Here is a 19,979-nt window from a genome sequence, read left to right on the forward strand (position 1 = left end):
TCTGGATCCTTGTTCTCAGAAATCCTGTCTGGATCCTTGTTCTCAGAAATCCTGTCTGGATCCTTGTTCTCAGAAATCCTGTCTGGATCCTTGTTCTCAGAAATCCTGTCTGGATCCTTGTTCTCAGAAATCCTGTCTGGATCCTTGTTCTCAGAAATCCTGTCTGGATCCTTGTTCTCAGAAATCCTGTCTGGATCCTTGTTCTCAGAAATCCTGTCTGGATCCTTGTTCTCAGAAATCCTGTCTGGATCCTTGTTCTCAGAAATCCTGTCTGGATCCTTGTTCTCAGAAATCCTGTCTGGATCCTTGTTCTTCGAAATCCTGTCTGGATCCTTGTTCTCAGAAATCCTGTCTGGATCCTTGTTCTTCGAAATCCTGTCTGGATCATTGTTCCCCGAGACCCTGTATTCTCCTGAGTCCCTGTGTTCACGCCGAGTTGTCTCTTCCACGATGACGTCTGAAAGAGAAAAGACAAGTATAAGAGATCTGTGACTGTTTGACAGCAGTTAACCTGAAGAGGACCTGCTCACCTGTAATCTGCCCCGCACGTAGTGATCTTCACCGAATCTGCACCTGAACTTTGAAAATACTCACCTTTGCACTTGTCACGTTTAATAAAGCTGTGTTTGGATTCACTTACCTCTTTCTCCGTGCCTGTATCCTGACCGTATCATGAAACTGATTTTTAATTTATAAAATAAGGAATTTAAAGTTTTGTCATATTATTCAATTATTTTTACTGTTGTTTTAGTGTTTTACTGTGATATCGATTTATTAATATTGCAATATTTTTGTCAGGTATAGTATCCAAGTCATAATTTTGGTATCGTGAAACAACGGCCATATATATATCCAATATAGATATTGAAAGAGATGCATAGATCTTAATAATGTTAATTCATATTGCCATTAGAATTTAGTTCTGTTTGCATCATTTATATCACTATTTTCCAGCTTTATAAGGATGTAAAAAATACACTTCAGTGGTTTCACACAACACTCTTAGGGATGCATTATATATATCGCACACATGGGTATCGGCCGATATGTTCATTTTTAATGTTATGTCCAGAAAGAAAATTTGTTTGATATATTAAAGCTGATAAATGTATTATTATTGTATAATTTCCTTCAGCTGAGATACTTCAGATGCGCAGTACAACATGATGGTTTTGAATTGATTGAAATATGATTGGAATCACTTCAAAAAAGGAAAATACAGTAAAGTGCAACATCGGTCATATCGGCTACAATTATAATGAACATGGCTGTAATGAAATGTTGTGAATTCTATGTGTTTAATTGCCGTGTTTCAGCGCGTTTCTGTTGCAGTTAGTCAATAACACTGCCATGTTAGTTCGTTCGTTACACACAGTGTTGATTAATAGGAAATGTCTAAAGCCTGACCACTAACTGCCTCTGGACTTACTCAATGAGATTTCTACACATATCGAGTCCTGGAGTCTGAAATATGGAGTTATTCTTTATCATCCAATCAGGCATTTCTTTATGCAGTGGCCCTGAAAAGTATTTGGAAGATTAAGCTGTAAAATTTATCAATCTTATCAGATTAGAAACTATCAAAACCAATAGAGATCTTATAGAAGTCAGTTCCCCTCAAGTTTACACAGGTGTTTGCACAGGTCTTTCAAGTGTCTAATGTATTTTTATTTTGAACATTAGGCCTATTGTTGTATCATTACATACCAAATCACTGTAAAACATTCTGTAGCCTAGGCCTATAAAATGCTATAAATAGACTTGACTTAAATCCTTATAGAAACACTGTATTATGCATCCGGAAAAACTCAGGAAAAATTCCCCATCGATAATGGAAAGCACGTGCGTGTGTGTTTGTGTGTGTGTGTGTGTGTATGTGTGTGTGTTGCGTCAAGGGCGCTGCGGGGGCGCGCCTAAAGGCGAGGTCCGGGAACGCGCTGCTTAAATGTAGTTCAGAGAAAAGATCAAATCGAAGAGACTTAAACCGACATGTCTTCGTGTTTAGTCGTAGTTCCTGCGATCCTCCTGACGCTTCTGATAGTGTGGATCTGCGGACACTCGCGGAGAAGGTGAGATCAACTCCAGATCATTCACTAGTTTCACTCTTTCTTGAGTTTTACAGCTTTTCATAACTTGATGTGACATATTACACATATGATAAGGTGTGTTACATCTGCTCGTAATGTTACTGCAGCTTTTTATTATTGATCATTTAAATGATATAAAGGGCTTATAAAGCGACATATCAAATATGATATGTGTCATGTGCTGTAATCCATTCTGTCTCCATTTAGCCGGAGCTGTTGAAACGTATTTTGTTATTTATGGCTCTGCATTTAGCTACTTTTAAAAGCAAGAATACTGCAAGGGCCGGTTCACGAAAGCCTTTTTCCTGTTAAAAATCATGTTAGATGCCAGTCAGGAAGCGAAAGTACGGAGCCCCCCTAGTCCCATTTTGTAAAAAAAAATTAATTATAACTATCTCCTGGCCTCAAGATAGTAAAGTGTCTGACACATGACCCTTTGTTATTAAACTGGACCCTGTAGTGCAATACTTCACATTCTGTGCAATATTCTCTGTCTTGATGTGCACATCAACTGTGATTATACATCAACATAATTATAGAAGAATTATAAAGGACTGGATATGCAGCCTACAAGATTTACATTACTGTATTAACAGAATTGTGATGAACAGTACTATAGCAGGGCTCTCAAGTCTCACACACGCATTTCAACCCGTTCACACGCTCACACGCCACACCTTGTATTTCTCACGCTGAGGAGTAAGGGAACTTGTCCCGCTATACAATTAATGGACGAGGCGCAGGCAAACGGAGGGAAGTTCTCTGCCGAGTTCATAGCATCTGTCTCGAGTTATACAGAGTTTAATGCCAGCTACCAGCCAATCAGAAATTAGAATTAGTTGTTTCCGGGTAAATTATGTGTTCCCGCTGCAAGCACGTTCGTAACTAGACAACACGCGCACACACGGAGTGGAAGTTGAACGAGCAAGATCTGATGTATGAATGCGTTTTGCGCATAGACTGTAAAAAAATATGGACGTAGTGTCCGTGACGTCACCCGTAGGTTTCTGAAGAGTGCTTTTGAAGCCTAAAGTAGGCGGGGCCAACCGTCGCCATCTTGGCATCGCGTCAGCTCTCGTCACTCCCGGATAAAAGAAAATGGGAAAAGAGGCGGAGCGTGGGTGGAGCTGAGGTACTAATGCTATGCTACTGGCCTCGTGCTAAAGTGACAGCTGAATGTAGAAGTAAAGCCAATAGTTAAAGTTCATGTTTTTGCCCTTCAAAATACTATAATAATTAAAAGACGTAACTAAAAGTGAGACTATGTGTATCGGGATGCATTATTATTCTGCTAGTTAAAAATGTATTATCATGCAGTAACTTACAATATTGCTCTGAGCTTGTGCGTGTGACAGTGATTCGTGCGCATACATGTCAGTCAGTGCGGCATCGCACGTCAAGTTCATCAAGAGCTTTATTCAGTTCAGTTGATTTTAAAATCTGATTTTGGCCGCTTCTCAATTTCTCAAATGGGTTAAACCAAAAATATTACCTCAGAAGTTCAAGTAAATGCACTAGAAATCCGCGCTCATTCAAGGGTGTGTATCTATTGCATGGACGGAGAGAAAGCACTGACACCTGCAGGATTTTCTCACGGTACTTTTTATTTAACACTTAAAAGTTTGAGAGCAACGGTACCGCATAACGAGTGTAGCCTGTACAGTATACTCCAAAAAGCAACGAAATTGTCAGACATCCATTAGTGCATGCGACGAAAACAACTGGAAATACAACGCTGGTTGTTCTCTCCATACTCGACACCGACGGAATCCAACGGCGTGGGCAAAGGTATAATGCGTGTATTAAATTGTATGAAATAATCCAGAAAAAAGCACAAACACTGCAGAGATGGCAAGTACAGCAGCTGAGGGTGACGTTAACAGAGACAAACGTCGGCTAGCAGTTATAGCAGCCTCAATCCACCAGTCACGCAAGTGGCCACGCCCTTAATTATGCAGAACTTTAAGGCTTAATATAATTTAAACGGATGAGGTGTAAAAAAATTCACCCCCCTCACAGTTGTCATGAAGGGCAAAATAGCTATATAGACCAAAACCACTTTTTGCTCCAGGCTGTAAACATATTTTTTTCTGCTGTAAAGTTGGGGATTTTAACATGGGGGAGATACAGATTTGACTCACTTTTGCAGCCTGCCTCAAGCGGTCAGTCGATGAATTGCAGTTTAATTCACTTCCGTGTTGGTTTCAAGAGAGAGACGGGGACGTTGCCGCTTGGTTTTGCGGCATACATTTATTTTAATTTTTTAGCATTTTGATTTTACGATTCCTGGACGATATCTCTTGCCTGTGATCAAAGACAGTGAGAGCTGATGTTGAGGAGTATAGCCAAATTCGTGCTAAATTATTTTTGATGCATTCAAAAACTCTCCAACTGCTTTTAAAGGGGTCATCGGATGCAAAATACACTTTTATATGGTGTTTGCATGCAAATGTGTCTTTGCAGTGTGTGGACACAATCACCATGCAATGAAAAAAATCCATTCACTTTTTTTTGATCCTCAAAAAGCCAAAAATTTGTTGCTCATTATAATTTAAAGAGACATGCACCGAAACGGGTCATTGTGAACAGAACTGTTTTTGAGGAGGTAAAATGGGTGTTGTTTTACACAACCATTGAGAAATTTTAACCAAAGTATGTTACAAACTTTACATGAACACCCCAAAGAATCATACCAACTTGTGGAAAATGGGCATCCGATGACCCCTGTAAAGGTGACCGGTTTGGGTCTTGACATACATGCTCACATGTTGTTATGACACAATGTTATGTGCATTGAGCACTGATGTTCAGTTGGCTTGTTTGGGGTCAAATTTATTTTTATTTTTCAATAAATTTGTATTTTTTAAATATAACTTTATTTTATTTGGATGAATTTGTCTTTTATCAGATTTACCAATTGTTATAATTTCCATTTGTGCTGGTCAATTATGAACATAGGCAAAATTGAACTGCTAGCAAAAATTGAAGCGAATTTGGTTGGGTCGATGGACCGCTGCTGCAAATATTTGGGTGGCTCCTCCCCTAACAGATCTCACTCTAAACTTTTGCTAAAACTTGAGAGCCCTGGTACTAGTAAATAAATAGAAGCAGAACTGCAGAAAACTATATTGCACACTGAATATTAAAACAGAGAATATTGCACAGAATGTGAAGTACTGCTCTACAGGGTCCAGTTGAATAACAAAGGGTGTCGGACACTTTACTATCTCGAGGCCACGAGATAGTTATAATTTTTTTTTTTGTTGATGTTTTGAGTGAAGCTAGTGTAATGAGCTAATAATCTAGTGAATTTAGCTGACGTAGTCAATATAGTGGAATAAAAACAACACTAGTCTTTTTCACCGCAACTCCAGAGGAAGCAAGACAGCGTTGTCGAAACGAGCGCTGGATACCTGAGGTAAAACTTCGATTGTTTTCCATATTCATTTTCTTGAAAAGGGGCTTGACTTGTCAAACTGTGTTTTTTTCTAGATTTGGTGATTAACTATGCCGTCTGCTGTTTTAAATGCGCGAGCGCTTAAATTAGAATGGATTCTGATTGGCTGTCAGTGTTTTATCGGTCAACAGCCGAAAGTGATTCCCAACAATATGTTTCTCTACTGTATATCGTTATCGTTACAGCTGTGTTGTGAACTCTGCTATTCTTTAATATGGAGAACGATCTTTAGAACTATATATCGTTATCTGTATAGTTATCATCCTTAGTGTGAACAGGCCTTTAGTCTTGTCCTATCTTAGAACATTTCTCCACACTATAAGCCCACAGCAAATGGGACGATTTATTTTTAAAAATACTTCCAGATGTCGTATGATTATGTTGTGTGATTGCAGGCGCCCCGGGGAGCCTCCGCTGGTCTCTGGCTGGATCCCGGTCATCGGAGTCACTCTGGATTACGCCACAAACCCTTTAGGCTTCTTAAGAGAGACGCAAAAGAAATATGGGGATGTTTTCACATGTGCCATTGCTGGGAAATACTTCACTTTTGTCACAGACCCTTTTTCTTTTTCCACTGTGGTACGGCAAAGCAGAAAACTTGACTTTAAGAAGTTTTCTCTTGGTTTTTCGAGGCGGGTAAGTGATGAAACAGGACTTTTATGATCTCCATTTGCATGTTCATTTTCATCTATGGTTTTTTTGTGATTTCTTTTTCAGAGCCGAGTAGCTTTAAGAGCCTCAAGCAAAAATCTCCTTTTGTTCCCTTTATCAATTGAAATATTAAAGTCCTACTGTAGCCAATAATTTTATCCTTTAAAACTCTTAAAAAACTTAAAATATCTTGAATGTAACTCGACACCCTTGACTCACTTAGTATTCGTGGGTCTATGAATATGCAAATGAGCCCCGCCTCCACTCACTCACTCAGCTCAGAGATCCACTCGTTGACGATCACACGTTGATCTGATTGGTTACAAGGTAGTTTGTGACGTCAGAAACACCAGCGATTTCAAAGCGTGTTTTTGAGACTGTCTTTGGTTCACTGCAGTTTTAAGGAGAAAATACTCAGCAATGCTGTCGACTTATGAATGTACACACGGTTTGTCATAAAGCATATTAAAAACATATAAACAACATTAAACGCTGGATTTAAACACAGGGGGGATTTAAAGAAATATGATTTGTGATTTTGCTTCCTAACAGGTAACACTTTAACCCAAATATCTAGCATGTAGACATCTATGGATTATCTTAATTTACATTCGTATTTCAACATGCTTTTAACACAAGTCATTCAGCCCATGAAAAGTTGGAAAACACACCAGGAAATTCTCTTTTTAAATGGGATAAAATGCATCAAGTTACTGATTACTGTTCTCCTGATAAGAAAGCATTGGGTTACTGGCATAACCCAGGCTCTCTAAATTTCCTTGAAAATAATTCTTCATGCCTTAAAATATTTTGAATGTATCTCGACACCCTTGCCTCATTTAGTATACGCGGTTCTATGAATATGCAAATGAGCCCCGCCTCCACTCACTCACTTTGAGTACACTTAAGTGGCCTTTTATGTTATTAAAATACTGTTTGCAAGTACAGGTTTTTGAAAATATTCTTTTTAGATTTGAAGTACGCAACAAGTGCATATTCGACACAATTAAGCACACTTCTTTTCCTCAAGGGAAGCTTGAACTGAACACTCACACACAGAGCAATTTGATCTTCTCTTTCGTGCAGATATAAAACAATGACATTACATTCCTTCTGTCTGAGCTGCAGTTTAGACAAGCTTGTGAAGATTGCATGTCTAAACTAGTCATGTAACGCTGAGCTCATACTATAATGAGCAGTAAGAGCTTTATATGAACACTGGCAAACTGTGGCGGGGGTGACCTCTGACCTCTGAAGGGGTAACCGCCGGCTCGTGAGCAAAAGCGAGAGATTAGTATGCATTTCATTTAAATAAAGTAGGGGTGAGCGAGGCTCGTTGTAACACACGTTTTAATGTTTCCACACATGCTAGCATGACAAAACTTAGTGTATGTATTTACTAGTTGCCATATCAACACTATATAGAGAAAAAATGCGCCAAAATTAAAAATTCTTTGGAAGATATCACTGAACATTTACTTACCCATAGCAAAAGTACATTTTTTACCTCTGTTTTGGGGTTTATTTAAAATTAGACAAATCTGATATTATTTGAATCTTATATCTGTTATTTAACAGTTGATATAGTTCTTTAATGCTGATCTAACCAGCAGATAACAGTTGCTCAGGCGGGGCATGTTGTCACACTGTGTTACAATGAGCTCCTTATTAGAACTTACTATTCTATTTTATAGTTTTATGAATTCTATTGAGAAACCACACACACACACACACAACTGACGGGGGTTTATTCTGAGATAACAACCGGCTGGATGTACATTATCCCGCTTATTACACACCTACTTGCCACATAAGCAAATAATTAGCCATGCAATAATGATCTGAGTCTAAATATTTTATTAGGTCTTTAAACGTAAAGCTTCCGCGGAGAAAGCATTTAAGAGATACGGTTTACAGTCATCAAACTTATTATACAGCATTTCACCACATAAATAATTATGGGGATAAAATATATTGATTTCAGATTAAACTGTTTTAAAATCGTACCTGTTTGTATCTAATAATCCAACAGTGTACAAAACAATATTCACAAAATGGCAGCAGCGTTCGTATGAAACAAGAGAGAGTGAGTCCACGATACTGGATGCAATAATTAAATAACTGTACACTAAATATTGATTCGACTGAGTTGTAATATTTTATTAGCTCACCAAAAGCAAAACTTCCACAAAGAAAAAACGTTCCTAGCGAGTGTATCAGTGACCCGCTACTGACTTCAGTGACCCGGATGAGCCTGTGTTTCTGTTCTCTGTTGTTATCTGGGAATAACATACGGCGTGATTGACCAATCAGAATCAAGTATTCCACAGAGCCGTGTAATAATAACTTTTAAAATATGTTTATGTGGTTTTAGGCCAATGTGTGTGCATTTATTGATAGATTGTTAGGATATCTGCATCTGTGTAGTGCTTTGTCATAAATGCAGTTTACATAATATAATGCAAGTGCAATTCAAGACAGTTTTCCATCCACTGTAAAATCTGGGCTTGCTTGTTTGTTTGTTTATTTATTATTTTATGAAATTCCTTCCATCTAAATGGCATGAGATGTTGTATATTTTCCTACTCTTACTATACTTCATAATTCAGTGCAATAAATTTGCTAAAAGATGTTTAAATATAAATTTTATAATAGACTAAATCCAAAAGCAAAACGCATGAAAAGAACTATAAAAGTGAGTGGAAATGGCAAATGAGTTAATGAGTGGTCCTCTGCAGCCATCTACTGGTTATAGTGGTAGTTTCATGTCATTTTCATGGTGTTTTTGTTTTCCACCAGGTTACAGAAATCATCCACTTAATCATGGCACTGTCACAGTGGTGTTTGGTTTAGTTTGTTTTCATTTGGACTTGTCTGCCTGTCATCACATGTCACGTCTCATCACATCTCATCAGTTCAGCTGTATCACCTGTGTTTAGTCAATCATCGTTATCTGTGTTTGCATTTAAGTTCCGTTTGTTCAGTCAGTCTTTGTCCGATCTCAGTTGTAATTAGTGTGTGTTTCTGCTTTCCTGTATTTTGATCATCATTAAACCTTCGTATTCAAAAAGAAACCTTCATCATCTTCTGTATTCCTGCAACCACCCGTGACAGGCACATTTTCCGTGTTTTCTCCATTAATGAAAATGAGAAATGTAGATCTTCTTTAAAGTTAATTTTACTGCACAAATTTAGTTAATGTTTTAAAACATTCCATGTTGAAAATAATATTTTAAAATATTTGCCTACATATTGCCAGTCTAGACAATTACAGTAATATAAAGTTTGTCTATATTGTAAATGAATATGAATGAATATTAGCTGGTTATTTAAAATTATTAGAAATTGACTGAATTTTTAGGGATTGACTTGATAGGTAGTGTAGAACCTACTGTATTGTTAATGCCTACCCTAGTATACAAACAACATATTATTATTATTTTTAGGGTGCTTTTACACTGGGCTCGTTTGCTGCGGTCCGAGGCCGAGCGCGATTGTTCCTGGTGTCCCCCGCAACGTTGGTCTGGTTCACACTCAACTTGATTCCATCGAACTCTGGTGCGTTTGCGTGCATCTTACATCATCGCAAACGTGCACGACCCATGATAGAAAACACGACGTGGGTCAATATATTGTGTTTTTATTAATTTTGTGCTATTATGCATAGCTGAGTAAACAACACGAAGGTTTACTGTGTGTGTGTGTGTGTGGTGTGTGTGTGGTGTGTGTGTGTGTGTGTGTGTGTGTGTGTGTGTGTGTGTGTGTGTGTGTGTGTGTGTGTGTGTGTGTGTGTGTGTGTGTGTGTGTGTGTGTGTGTGTGTGTGTGTGTGTGTGTGTGTGTGTGTGTGTGTGTGTGTGTCGCATAAGCTGTCTTTCCGCTGCTGGCAAATGGACTATTTTGAGGAGACAATGGATTCATTTGTTGCTCTGATTTGCACGCACTATGCGCGAATACACTGCAGACTCACTCTTGCTCGTATCCAAGGTAAATCTTCATACCTTACGTGTGTTTTATTTAACTAAACACATCATAATCGGCTAAAACGCATGCGCAGGATACTTAACTTCCTGAACAAGTGCGCACCGGAGTCCGTGACTCCCTGTTGCTTTCACATACACGCGAACCGTAGCACGGTTCGAGAGCAACCCAACTCAGACCACCTCCTCCAGGTAGTCTCGGGTTCGATACCCCAGTGTGCTCCCGGGTCCCATGACGGTGTTCACATTAGCGATTTTTCATGCGAACCGTGCCCCGTTCCGAACTAAACTGCCAGTGTGAAAGCCCCCTAAATCATACCCTCACTGGGGGCTGATCCCCCCCTAACATTGAAATCCTAGAATCGCCCGACACATTTCTTGTGATGTTCCTCATTTCAGTCACTTTGAACAAAATGGATAAATGCAATGTAAACCTATAGGTTTGATCCTGATTCTCTTGTTTGTTTGTTTCTCTCTCTCACACACACACACACACACACACACAAGGTCTTTGGTCATGCCGACTTCAACGATCCGCAGTTCAGTGAGAGTTACAGGGAAGTTCACGGCCTGTTTCGACAGACGCTCCAAGGGCCGTCTCTACAGGATCTCGGCGAGTCCATGATGTTCAATCTACAGACGGTTCTGGATCGAGAGAACGGGTCCATGTTGTGTAATCCACAGACGGTTCTGGATCGAGAGAATGGGTCCATGTTGTGTAATCCACAGACGGTTCTGGATCGAGAGAATGGGTCCATGTTGTGTAATCCACAGACGGTTCTGGATCGAGAGAACGGGTCCATGTTGTGTAATCCACAGACGGTTCTGGATCGAGAGAACGGGTCCATGTTGTGTAATCCACAGACGGTTCTGGATCGAGAGAACGGGTCCATGTTGTGTAATCCACAGACGGTTCTGGATCGAGAGAACGAGTCCATGTTGTGTAATACACAGACGGTTCTGGATCGAGAGAACGAGTCCATGTTGTGTAATCCACAGACGGTTCTGGATCGAGAGAACGGGTCCATGTTGTGTAATCCACAGACGGTTCTGGATCGAGAGAATGGGTCCATGTTGTGTAATCCACAGACGGTTCTGGATCGAGAGAACGGGTCCATGTTGTGTAATCCACAGACGGTTCTGGACCGAGAGAACGAGTCCATGTTGTGTAATACACAGGCGGTTCTGGATCGAGAGAACGAGTCCATGTTGTGTAATACACAGACGGTTCTGGATCGAGAGAACGAGTCCATGTTGTATAATCCACAGACGGTTCTGGATCAAGAGAACGGATCTGAACACCAGTGGCTGGAAGAAGGTCTTCAGAGCTTCACGAACCGCATCATGTTCGAGGCCGGGTTCCTCACCCTCTTCGGGAAAGACCCTGGGTTTCTCCAGACCAGCAAAACACGCATGCGAGAGTTTCTGGCGTTCGATCATGCGTTCCCGTTGCTGGCGGCTGGCGTTCCCATCGGATTGATCCCGCGAGTGTGGAGAGCGAGAGAAGCTTTAGCCGAGGAACTCGTGCATGATGAGCTTCACCAGCGGAAATGCATCTCCGATCTGATTCACCGCAGAATGGAGGCTTTTGATCGCATGCATTTGGATGAAACTGGAAAAGCACGAACACATGTGTGTATGTTATGGGCGTCACAGGCTAATACTCTTCCTGCTGCTTTCTGGAGTCTGTATTACACACTCAGGTAATCACATGTGTTATGATAAAATCAATGCATGTTAAATATGTAACAGCATTAATACTGACAATGTGTTACACTATACACTGATAGCTAAACAAATAAGTTAAAAAAGTCCCCCTGTGGTGAAAATCCAGCTTTTAATGTTGTTTATATGTGTATGTGGTGTTTTTAATACGCTTTAAGACAAACCATGTGTAAATTCATAAGTCGACAGCATTGCTGAGTATTTTCTCCTTAAAACTGCAGTGAACCAAAGACAGTCTCAAAAACACGGTTTGAAATCGCTGGTGTTTCTGACGTCACAAACTACCTCGTAACCAATCAGATCAACGTGTGATCGTCAATGAGTGGAACTCTTGAGTGAGTGAGTGAGTGAGTGGAGGCGTGGCTCATTTGCATATTCATAGAACCACCAATGCTAAATGAGGCACGGGTGTCGAGTTACATTCAAGATATTTTAAGACATGAATACATTTTTTTCAAGGAAAAAATTCTTAAATGTAATTTTCGTGATCAAAGATGAGTTTGAAGGGATACAATTATTGACTACAGGGGGACTTTAAAGAGCATTATGTGATATTTTCATACTAAGGGGTCCAACACTTTAAGAACAGTCTTGAAATATATACACTAATCAGATATGAAAATTGGTGACACTGATGATTTTACACAAACCTTCTCAAATCTCACAGTATAACAAGGTTCATCAGGTTTTGCACAAATGTGCGAGTTCAAATTATTTGCATAATGAATCATTTATTAAAGACCCCCTGTAGTCAATACTTATATCCCTTAAAACTCATCTTTGATCACCAAAATGACGTTTAAGAATTTTTTAGCTTGAATGTAACTCTACACCCTTGCCTCATTTAGTATTCGCGGTTCTATGAATATGCAAATGAGGCCGACCTCCACTCACTCACTCAGCTCAGAGATCCACTCGTTGACGATCACACGTTGATCTGATTGGTTACAAGGTAGTTTGTGACGTCAGAAACACCAGCGATTTCAAACCGCCATATTTCAAAAATACTCAGCAATGGTGTCGACTTTTTTACACATTGTAGCTGGGTTAGATGTTATGGGAAGAAGGAGGCGGGAACCGGCGAACATTTAAAAACCCTTAATAAACGTAAAATAAACAAATACAAAATGAAAGTAAAGACATCAAATAAAATCCAGGCCTGGCCTCTATCTCTCTTCACTGTCGTTGCTCCTCCTTTTATGCTTCCGCTCCTCCGTGAGAGATACGAGACCGGTGTGTCGCGTAACTGTCGCTCATTATCAATCATGCCACCGGCCTCGCGCCGTTCTCCCGCGGCCCTCGGCCTCATCCTGCTCGCCACACACATTGTTTGTCTTAAAGCGTATTAAAAACACCACATAGACATATAAACAAAATTAAAAACTGGATTTTCACCACTGTAAATCAGGATGCTAGATTGTCTCAGACTCACTATTGGCTCGTTTGATGATATTGAACATAAATGGAGCGTAAGCCATTGTGTGTGTGTGTGTGTGTGTGTGGATGTGTGACATATGTGTGTGTTCTGATCCTCAGATCTCCGGACGCTCTCACCGCTGCTCGCACAGAGATCAACAGCGTTCTGTCCGGACAGGTATTAAACAACCAGGACCAAAGAATTGAGCTTTCTCGAGAGCAGCTGGACTCTATGACTGTATTAGGTCAGTGATTTCTTACTCTACTCAGAAATCTAAGAAATGTTCAAGTCTAATTGTCATGATTACTTTGTATCGTGATTAAGAATGTCTTGGAATTTTGGTAACTTTCTTTTTCTAATAATTGCGCAATGTAATCTTGCACTGTTGCAGGTTTGAACACGTTGACATGTAGAAGTACGGCTAGTGAAGTTTCTCTTTTTTTGGGCTCTTGCTCTCTGATAGAGAAAAAAAATGATATATAAATATGGTTTTGAACAAGGAAGACGTTGACCTCTAGGGGGCCTTCGGGAAACTGAAGACATTAAGATTCATTAGGTCCCTCATAGTTGGCACCGGTTCAGAACGAATGTTTTAGACCCTCACTGACAAGCATAACACTGTAAAAAATGCTTTTTTGATTTATGATTTATACTTGTGCGTCGGACCTACGCCGGAGCCTCAACGTTATAGACTACGCGTTGGTTTGCATTTATGCTTCTGCATCGTTGTCCGCGTTGACGCGTAATTACACATGCAGAGGGAGCGTGTGAACCCCGAGGGAGCGGTTCTAGCGGACCAATCACAGCGCTTGCGTCCGCGTAGAAGTGACGCGTTGTTACATTTTTGGAGAGGTGCCGGGTACGCTGAAGGGTACGCGCTCTACACACAGCCTACGACGTAGCTACGGCGTGAGTTTGACGCAGAAGTATAAATTGGGCTTTACTCAGTATTTTTGTCTTGTTTCCAATCCAAATAAAAAAATATTCTTAAATCAAGATGGATTTACTAAAGTAGTAAAATGCCATTAGATATTATGACTTGTTTTCTGGGGGGAATTAATCAAAATGGAGTGAGTTTTTGCTTAAAAAACAAGCAAAATGATCTGCCAATGGAGTAATTCAAACGGAAACAAGATTCTTTTTCTTACACCATTGGCAGATAATTTTACAATTTTGAATAATAGATGGCAACTGGAGATGCAGGGGATTTATGGAAATAATCAAACAAAAAAACAAACTATAAACACAGGAATAGGAAACCAGGGAACACAGGGAACTGAAACACAAACTGTCTAAAGTAATCCACAGCAAACATCGACTGACAAAGCAACGGGAAACACATGGGCTTTATATACAGAAGAGAAAAGAAGCTGAACAAGGTAACGAGATTACCAGACATACCTGGAGAAGACTATCAACTACAAAATGACTACAAACAGGAAAAGGAAACTAGAAATTTCTATAAGTTGCACTGTTGTGCTATTATGTCTTAATAAGTGAGGCACTGAATCAATCACTCAATCAGTTCATTCATCAACAGTGATTCATTCGGAAATCAATGAGATGCACGACTGTTGATTCTGCTGTGGCTTTTATTTTAATTTCCGTGCAAAAATAGAGAAAGTCACTGGCAATATTTTGTCTAAAAAAGTAAATTATCTTCTTGTTAAATAAAAGCGATATCACGCTCAAAATGAAACTCTTAGTCTGATTACTGATCACTCAACCTGCTTTCTCGGGAATTGGTGTAGCCTAATATTTGTATAATTAGCACTTATTGATTAATTATTTATTTTAATTAAATGTAAATTAAAAGTGAAATAAATGTTTGCTTTTTTCAGAAAGTATTATCGAGGAAGCTCTTCGCCTGTCCAGCGCCTCCATGATGATCCGCGTGGCTAATGAAGACTTTACTCTGACGCTGGATTCGGGTCAGACAGCTGATATAAGGAGAGGAGATCACGTTGCTCTCTACCCACAGCTCATACACATGGATCCCGAGATCTACCCCAATCCTACAGTATGTGTGCAAACTTATGTCAAATAAACATTCTTTTAATCAATGAGGTTTTAGATAAGATAATGCAAGATAATGCAGGTGGAAACGTGTTTTTTATGCATGTTTTGAGTTATTAGCTGCATTTCCACTGTTCTGAGCAGATTACAGATAATCACCAGCCAGGGCATGTTTCAGTTCTGACTCAACATGTGATTGTTACCAAACATGTGACACAATGTGTTTTAAACATCATACAGCAGCCAGCCGTTTGAATGCAACGTTCTTCTGTTTCTAGGAGTTCAGATTTGGCCGCTTCCTAGATGAGAACGGTCAACGCAAGACTCATTTCTTCAGGAACGGGCGCCGACTGAAGCACTTCTTGATGCCGTTCGGCTCCGGTGCCAGCGAGTGTCCGGGACGCTTCTTCGCGCTTCACGAGATCAAGCAGTTCCTGGCCGTGACATTGTGGCGTTACGACCTCCATCTGTGTGATGCTGGTGTCCAGCTGGATCCTGACGCCCGGCGCGCAGGTCTCGGTGTTCTGCCGCCCTCCCGGGACGTCCCGCTCCGATACAGGAGAAGAACACACACCAAACATGAGGAGAACACACACCAGATAGGAGAACACCTGACAGGAGGAGTATGAGCATCTCAGCCTAGAGGACAAGTGAAATCTGTCTATTTATAAATGATGATTCCTTTTGTTTGACTGCAAGACTTTATTTTCAATCGGAACAACATTTTGGGGAACATCCCCAGCTTAGCTCCTCCGAAGCAAGAATAAAACTCAGCCAATCGTGATAATCATGATGTAACGTGTGAAGGCATACATGGAAGCTACAAAGTGAGTTGGCCACGTGAAAGGCAGGAAGCGCAAACAAAAAGCAAGTTGGACGAGCTCTTCCTGCAGCACAGAAAGCCTCATCACCGGGGTCCACCATTTTTTCTCGATTTACACAACAAGCCACACACCTCTCGTTTGTCCAAACACCCAGTTTTAGACTACAGTAACATATGGGATGATGCCTCGGGTGAAAGAGCCATTGGCGAGTTAACCTTCCCCCGACATTGCGTCATCCCTAAAGAACCCGGTGCTGCCCACCAAAACCTGCCCGAGATATTATATGGGCTTGTATGGCTACGGGTCGATGCGATGGCAGTACTGCAGGCAAACTAGGCTGACCTTCTGAAAGACATTTATGAAGGTGAGGGACCAAGTCCGGAAGATACTGCGGATTACTGCGTAAGGCTGCAGACTTGTCTCTCCGAGTCACCAAAGAGACAACCCGTGCTATCGGCCGTTCTATGGCGGCTATGGTGGTCTCGATAAGCCACCTCTGGACAGGGTTTTCCTACTTGATGCCCCGACTTCGCCTTTTGGCTGGTTCGGCGACGCCATTAACACAATCGTCGACAGGTTTCAGGAGGCGAAGAAACAGTCTGCAGCCTTTAAACAATATATCCCTCGCCGCTTTAAGTTTAAGAAGTTTGCCTCCAATGGGCAGCCGCAGCCATCAACCAGCTCCTTGGCCTATAGGCAGACACAGAAGGAGAGCGTTGCAGCTAGAGCCCCCCCTCAAGGAGCTTGGGGGCATAGACGGTGGTCTCGAGCAAAGCTTTCACAGAAAGCGACCTGATGGCCATCCTGCAGGCTAAGAAGGCTTCAGGGAAGAGATCCTAGCAAACGTAGGATCTCTTCGGGCTGCCCCACCCCCGAGTTTCCACCGAACGCAAGCTGCACTGTCTGCCCCACAGGCTTGCGGCCAGGCAGCACTTTATGTCAGTGGTGTCCTATCAAAATCATCAGGTGGGTCTGAAATCAAGCCCTCTATGAGGTGGTGGAGTCAATATGCGAGCGGGTCGGCCCAGTGGAAGTGGATCTGTTTGAGTCTCAAGAGACAACACACTGTCCATTGTGGTCCTCCCTCACACATCCAGCCGCGCTGGGGTTGATTGCCATGATGCAGGCAGGGCCGAGGCGGCTCCTGTACGCATTTCTCCCGATCGCTCTGCTCCCGGTAGTTCTGGAGGGTGTTCAGGTCTACTCCTTGTAGCCCCATTGTGTCAGGCCCGATTATGGTTCTCCGACAGAATATCGCCCATGGGAGACTCCCATCAGGAGGGACCTGCGGACGTAGGCAGAGGGCTCAATATTTCACCCTCGGCCAGAGTTATGGAAACTGTGGGTCTGGCCCCTGAGGGAGCACAGTGCCAAAAGGCTGGGCTGTCAGAAGGAGTAGTCGAGACCATACTCGGCTCCAGGGCTCCTTCCACAAGTAAATTGTACGGCCTAAAATGGAATGTTTTCACCATTTGGTGTGGAGAGCGTAGTGTGGACCCAGTTAACTGGCTTCAGTGCTGGAGTTCCTCCAGGATCGCTTCTCTACTGGTCTTACTCCGTCCACACTCAAGGTCTACGTGGGCGTCATTGCGGCTTTCCACATTCCTTTGAGTGATGGGCCTCTGGGAAAATATCGGCTGGTTGTACGGTTCCTCCGTAGGGCTCGGAGGATGAGGCCTGCGACTCGGACCAGAATTCCCACATGGGACCTGGCAGTGGTTCTCGAAGGTCGGGTCGAGGCCACCTTCGAACCTTTAGAGTCGGCTGAGGCCAAGAACCTTTCTCTTAAGATAGCCTTTCTCTTAGCTATCACTTCTCTAAAAGAGTAGGAGATCTTCAGGCCCTCTCTATATCTCATGAGTGCCTGGAGTTTGCTCTTGGAAGGGTTAAGGCTATCCTGCATCCCAGGCCGGGCTATGTGCCTCTAATACGGTACGGCCTACGGTTCTGTAGGCTTTTCATCCTCCACCTCACATGACAGCGGAAGATTGGAGACTTCATCTGCTCTGCCCTGTCAGAGCTCTTAATATTTATGTTCAGAAGTCTTCTCAATGGCGGAAGTCAGACCAGTTGCTGGAGTGTTTCGGGTCGCCCAAGAAGGGACTCCCCGCTTCTAAACAGACCATCAGCAAATGGATAGTTCAGGTTATTTCCCTGGCCTATCAGGTGCGCAGCTTGCCTTCACCTTTGGCCGTGAGGGCTCACTCATCCAGAGGCATGGCGTCCTCTTGAGCCCTCCTTTTCAGGGGTTGTCTCCTACAAGATGACATAGTCTGTCTGTACATTCCTTCTACACCGGGTGCACGAGTGCTCTCATCCAAAGTGTGCCTGTTTCAGCCTCACACTAGGACAGGCGGGGTTAGTTGTGGCATCGTGGGTATTCGTTCCCCAAAGTGTCGTCATCTGCGCAGTGTGAGTTCCCTCGAAAGGGAACGTCTGGGGTTACGACTGTAACCCTTGTTCCCTTAGAAGGAACACTGCGTGGCTTCGCCACGCCTTCCCATCCCTTGCTTCATCACAGAAGCTAACAGTGTTGTGTGCTGGCGTCCCCTTATAGCTTCCATGTGTGCCGTCACACCTTACGTCATGACGCAACAACAATCACGATTGGCTTAGTTTCATTCATGCTTCAGAGGCGCTACGCTGGGGGCAATCCTCAAAGTGTCGTTCCAACGCAGTGCGAGTTCCCTTCACAGGGAACAAGTGTTACAGTCGTAACCCAAGACGTTTTTTTTGTTGCAAGATTTTATATTTTGCCTTCAAATAGGCCTGTTGTGGTTGAACGTGTTTGTTGTTAAGTAAAATGAACTAGCGAACAGTCAGGAATTCTGACTGTGCATTTAACTATTTTTCTATGTACATAACATAGGCATAATAGATGCTTAATGTCTTAATAATAAATACATAAAAACTATCATATTGTATTATTTGTCTTATGATGTTGAATTATCCATGTTTCATCCATCCATAACCAAGATAATTACTAACTTTTACTAAGATTTTACTATTCTATATGAATCAAGGTCATTTTGGCCTTTTATCATAGACTTTTCAGTGTCCCACATTAGGAAGCTCCAGCTCGTGTCAGACGCCTTTTACTAAGAGTACTAATATGTCTGTCATTTCTTTTATGAATGTGTTATCGGATTTTCTCTTTTAATTTGATTAGGACACATCCTGGGTTTTTTAAAATGGTATTGGGTGTGTGTTTAATGTATTGGCTACACATTGCAATATGTCACAGAAGTCTGAAATGCAAAAAATGTCCCATATTAGGGCAATTTAACCTATATGTCTACACAATGAAGAGAAGGGGATCTTATTTGCTGCAGTTCAACATAATCACCAAAACAGAAGATAATCCATATAGTGCCAGGAACATGACAGTTTTGTAAATCTTGACCAAAAAATGATGCACCTCTTGATGGAAATAAATATTGTACCGCTATTTCCATCAAGATGTGCATCATTTTTTGTTAAAGATATTGTATTGTCGACACAAAAGTCCAGCACTCTGTAAAGTCTCCTTCAGAACATCCCAAAGACTTTCACCAAATTTAAGGAGCCGATTCATGTGAGAAAATAACTCTTCATTCTTCTCCCAACTATTCTTACACAATCTGAGCCTGATGAATCTTGGCTTTATCATCCTGGAAAATCACCATGATGTTCTTCATACATGGTTTTTTAAGAAATGAAAAGCTACACACTCAATTAGGGTTAGAATAACTTTTGCCAAACATATAATCACTTTGCATTTTTTCACTTTGTGTGTGTGTGTGTGTGTGTGTGTGTGTGTGTGTGTGTGTGTGTATCATGTTTCT

General features: G+C 41.5%; 1 protein-coding gene across 4 annotated transcripts; it reads left to right on the top strand.

Moving 5' to 3' along the window:
- Positions 1-1,820: 1,820 nt before the first annotated feature.
- On the top strand, positions 1,821-19,069 carry cyp7a1b (cytochrome P450, family 7, subfamily A, polypeptide 1b). Of its 4 annotated transcripts, XR_013194593.1 has the most exons (8): positions 1,879-2,069; positions 5,940-6,180; positions 10,681-10,815; positions 10,948-11,876; positions 13,435-13,559; positions 15,157-15,335; positions 15,610-16,125; positions 18,713-19,069. XR_013194593.1 is itself a non-coding variant. In XM_077201528.1 (7 exons), exons 1-7 carry the CDS (start codon positions 1,990-1,992, stop codon positions 15,958-15,960), a joined length of 2,040 nt encoding a protein of 679 aa, XP_077057643.1. In that variant the 5' UTR covers positions 1,821-1,989; the 3' UTR covers positions 15,961-19,069. The 4 variants fall into 4 exon arrangements, 2 of the variants coding, with proteins under 2 accessions (XP_077057643.1, XP_077057642.1); XM_077201528.1 differs by having other exon boundaries at positions 1,821-2,069; positions 15,610-19,069; XR_013194592.1 differs by having other exon boundaries at positions 10,681-11,876.
- The last annotated feature ends 910 nt before the right edge of the window (positions 19,070-19,979 follow it).

The sequence above is a fragment of the Siphateles boraxobius genome, unplaced genomic scaffold (genome assembly GCF_051911475.1).
Source record: "Siphateles boraxobius isolate OS27281-9 unplaced genomic scaffold, OSU_SipBor_1 48, whole genome shotgun sequence".
Classification (NCBI taxonomy): Eukaryota; Metazoa; Chordata; class Actinopteri; order Cypriniformes; family Leuciscidae; genus Siphateles; species Siphateles boraxobius.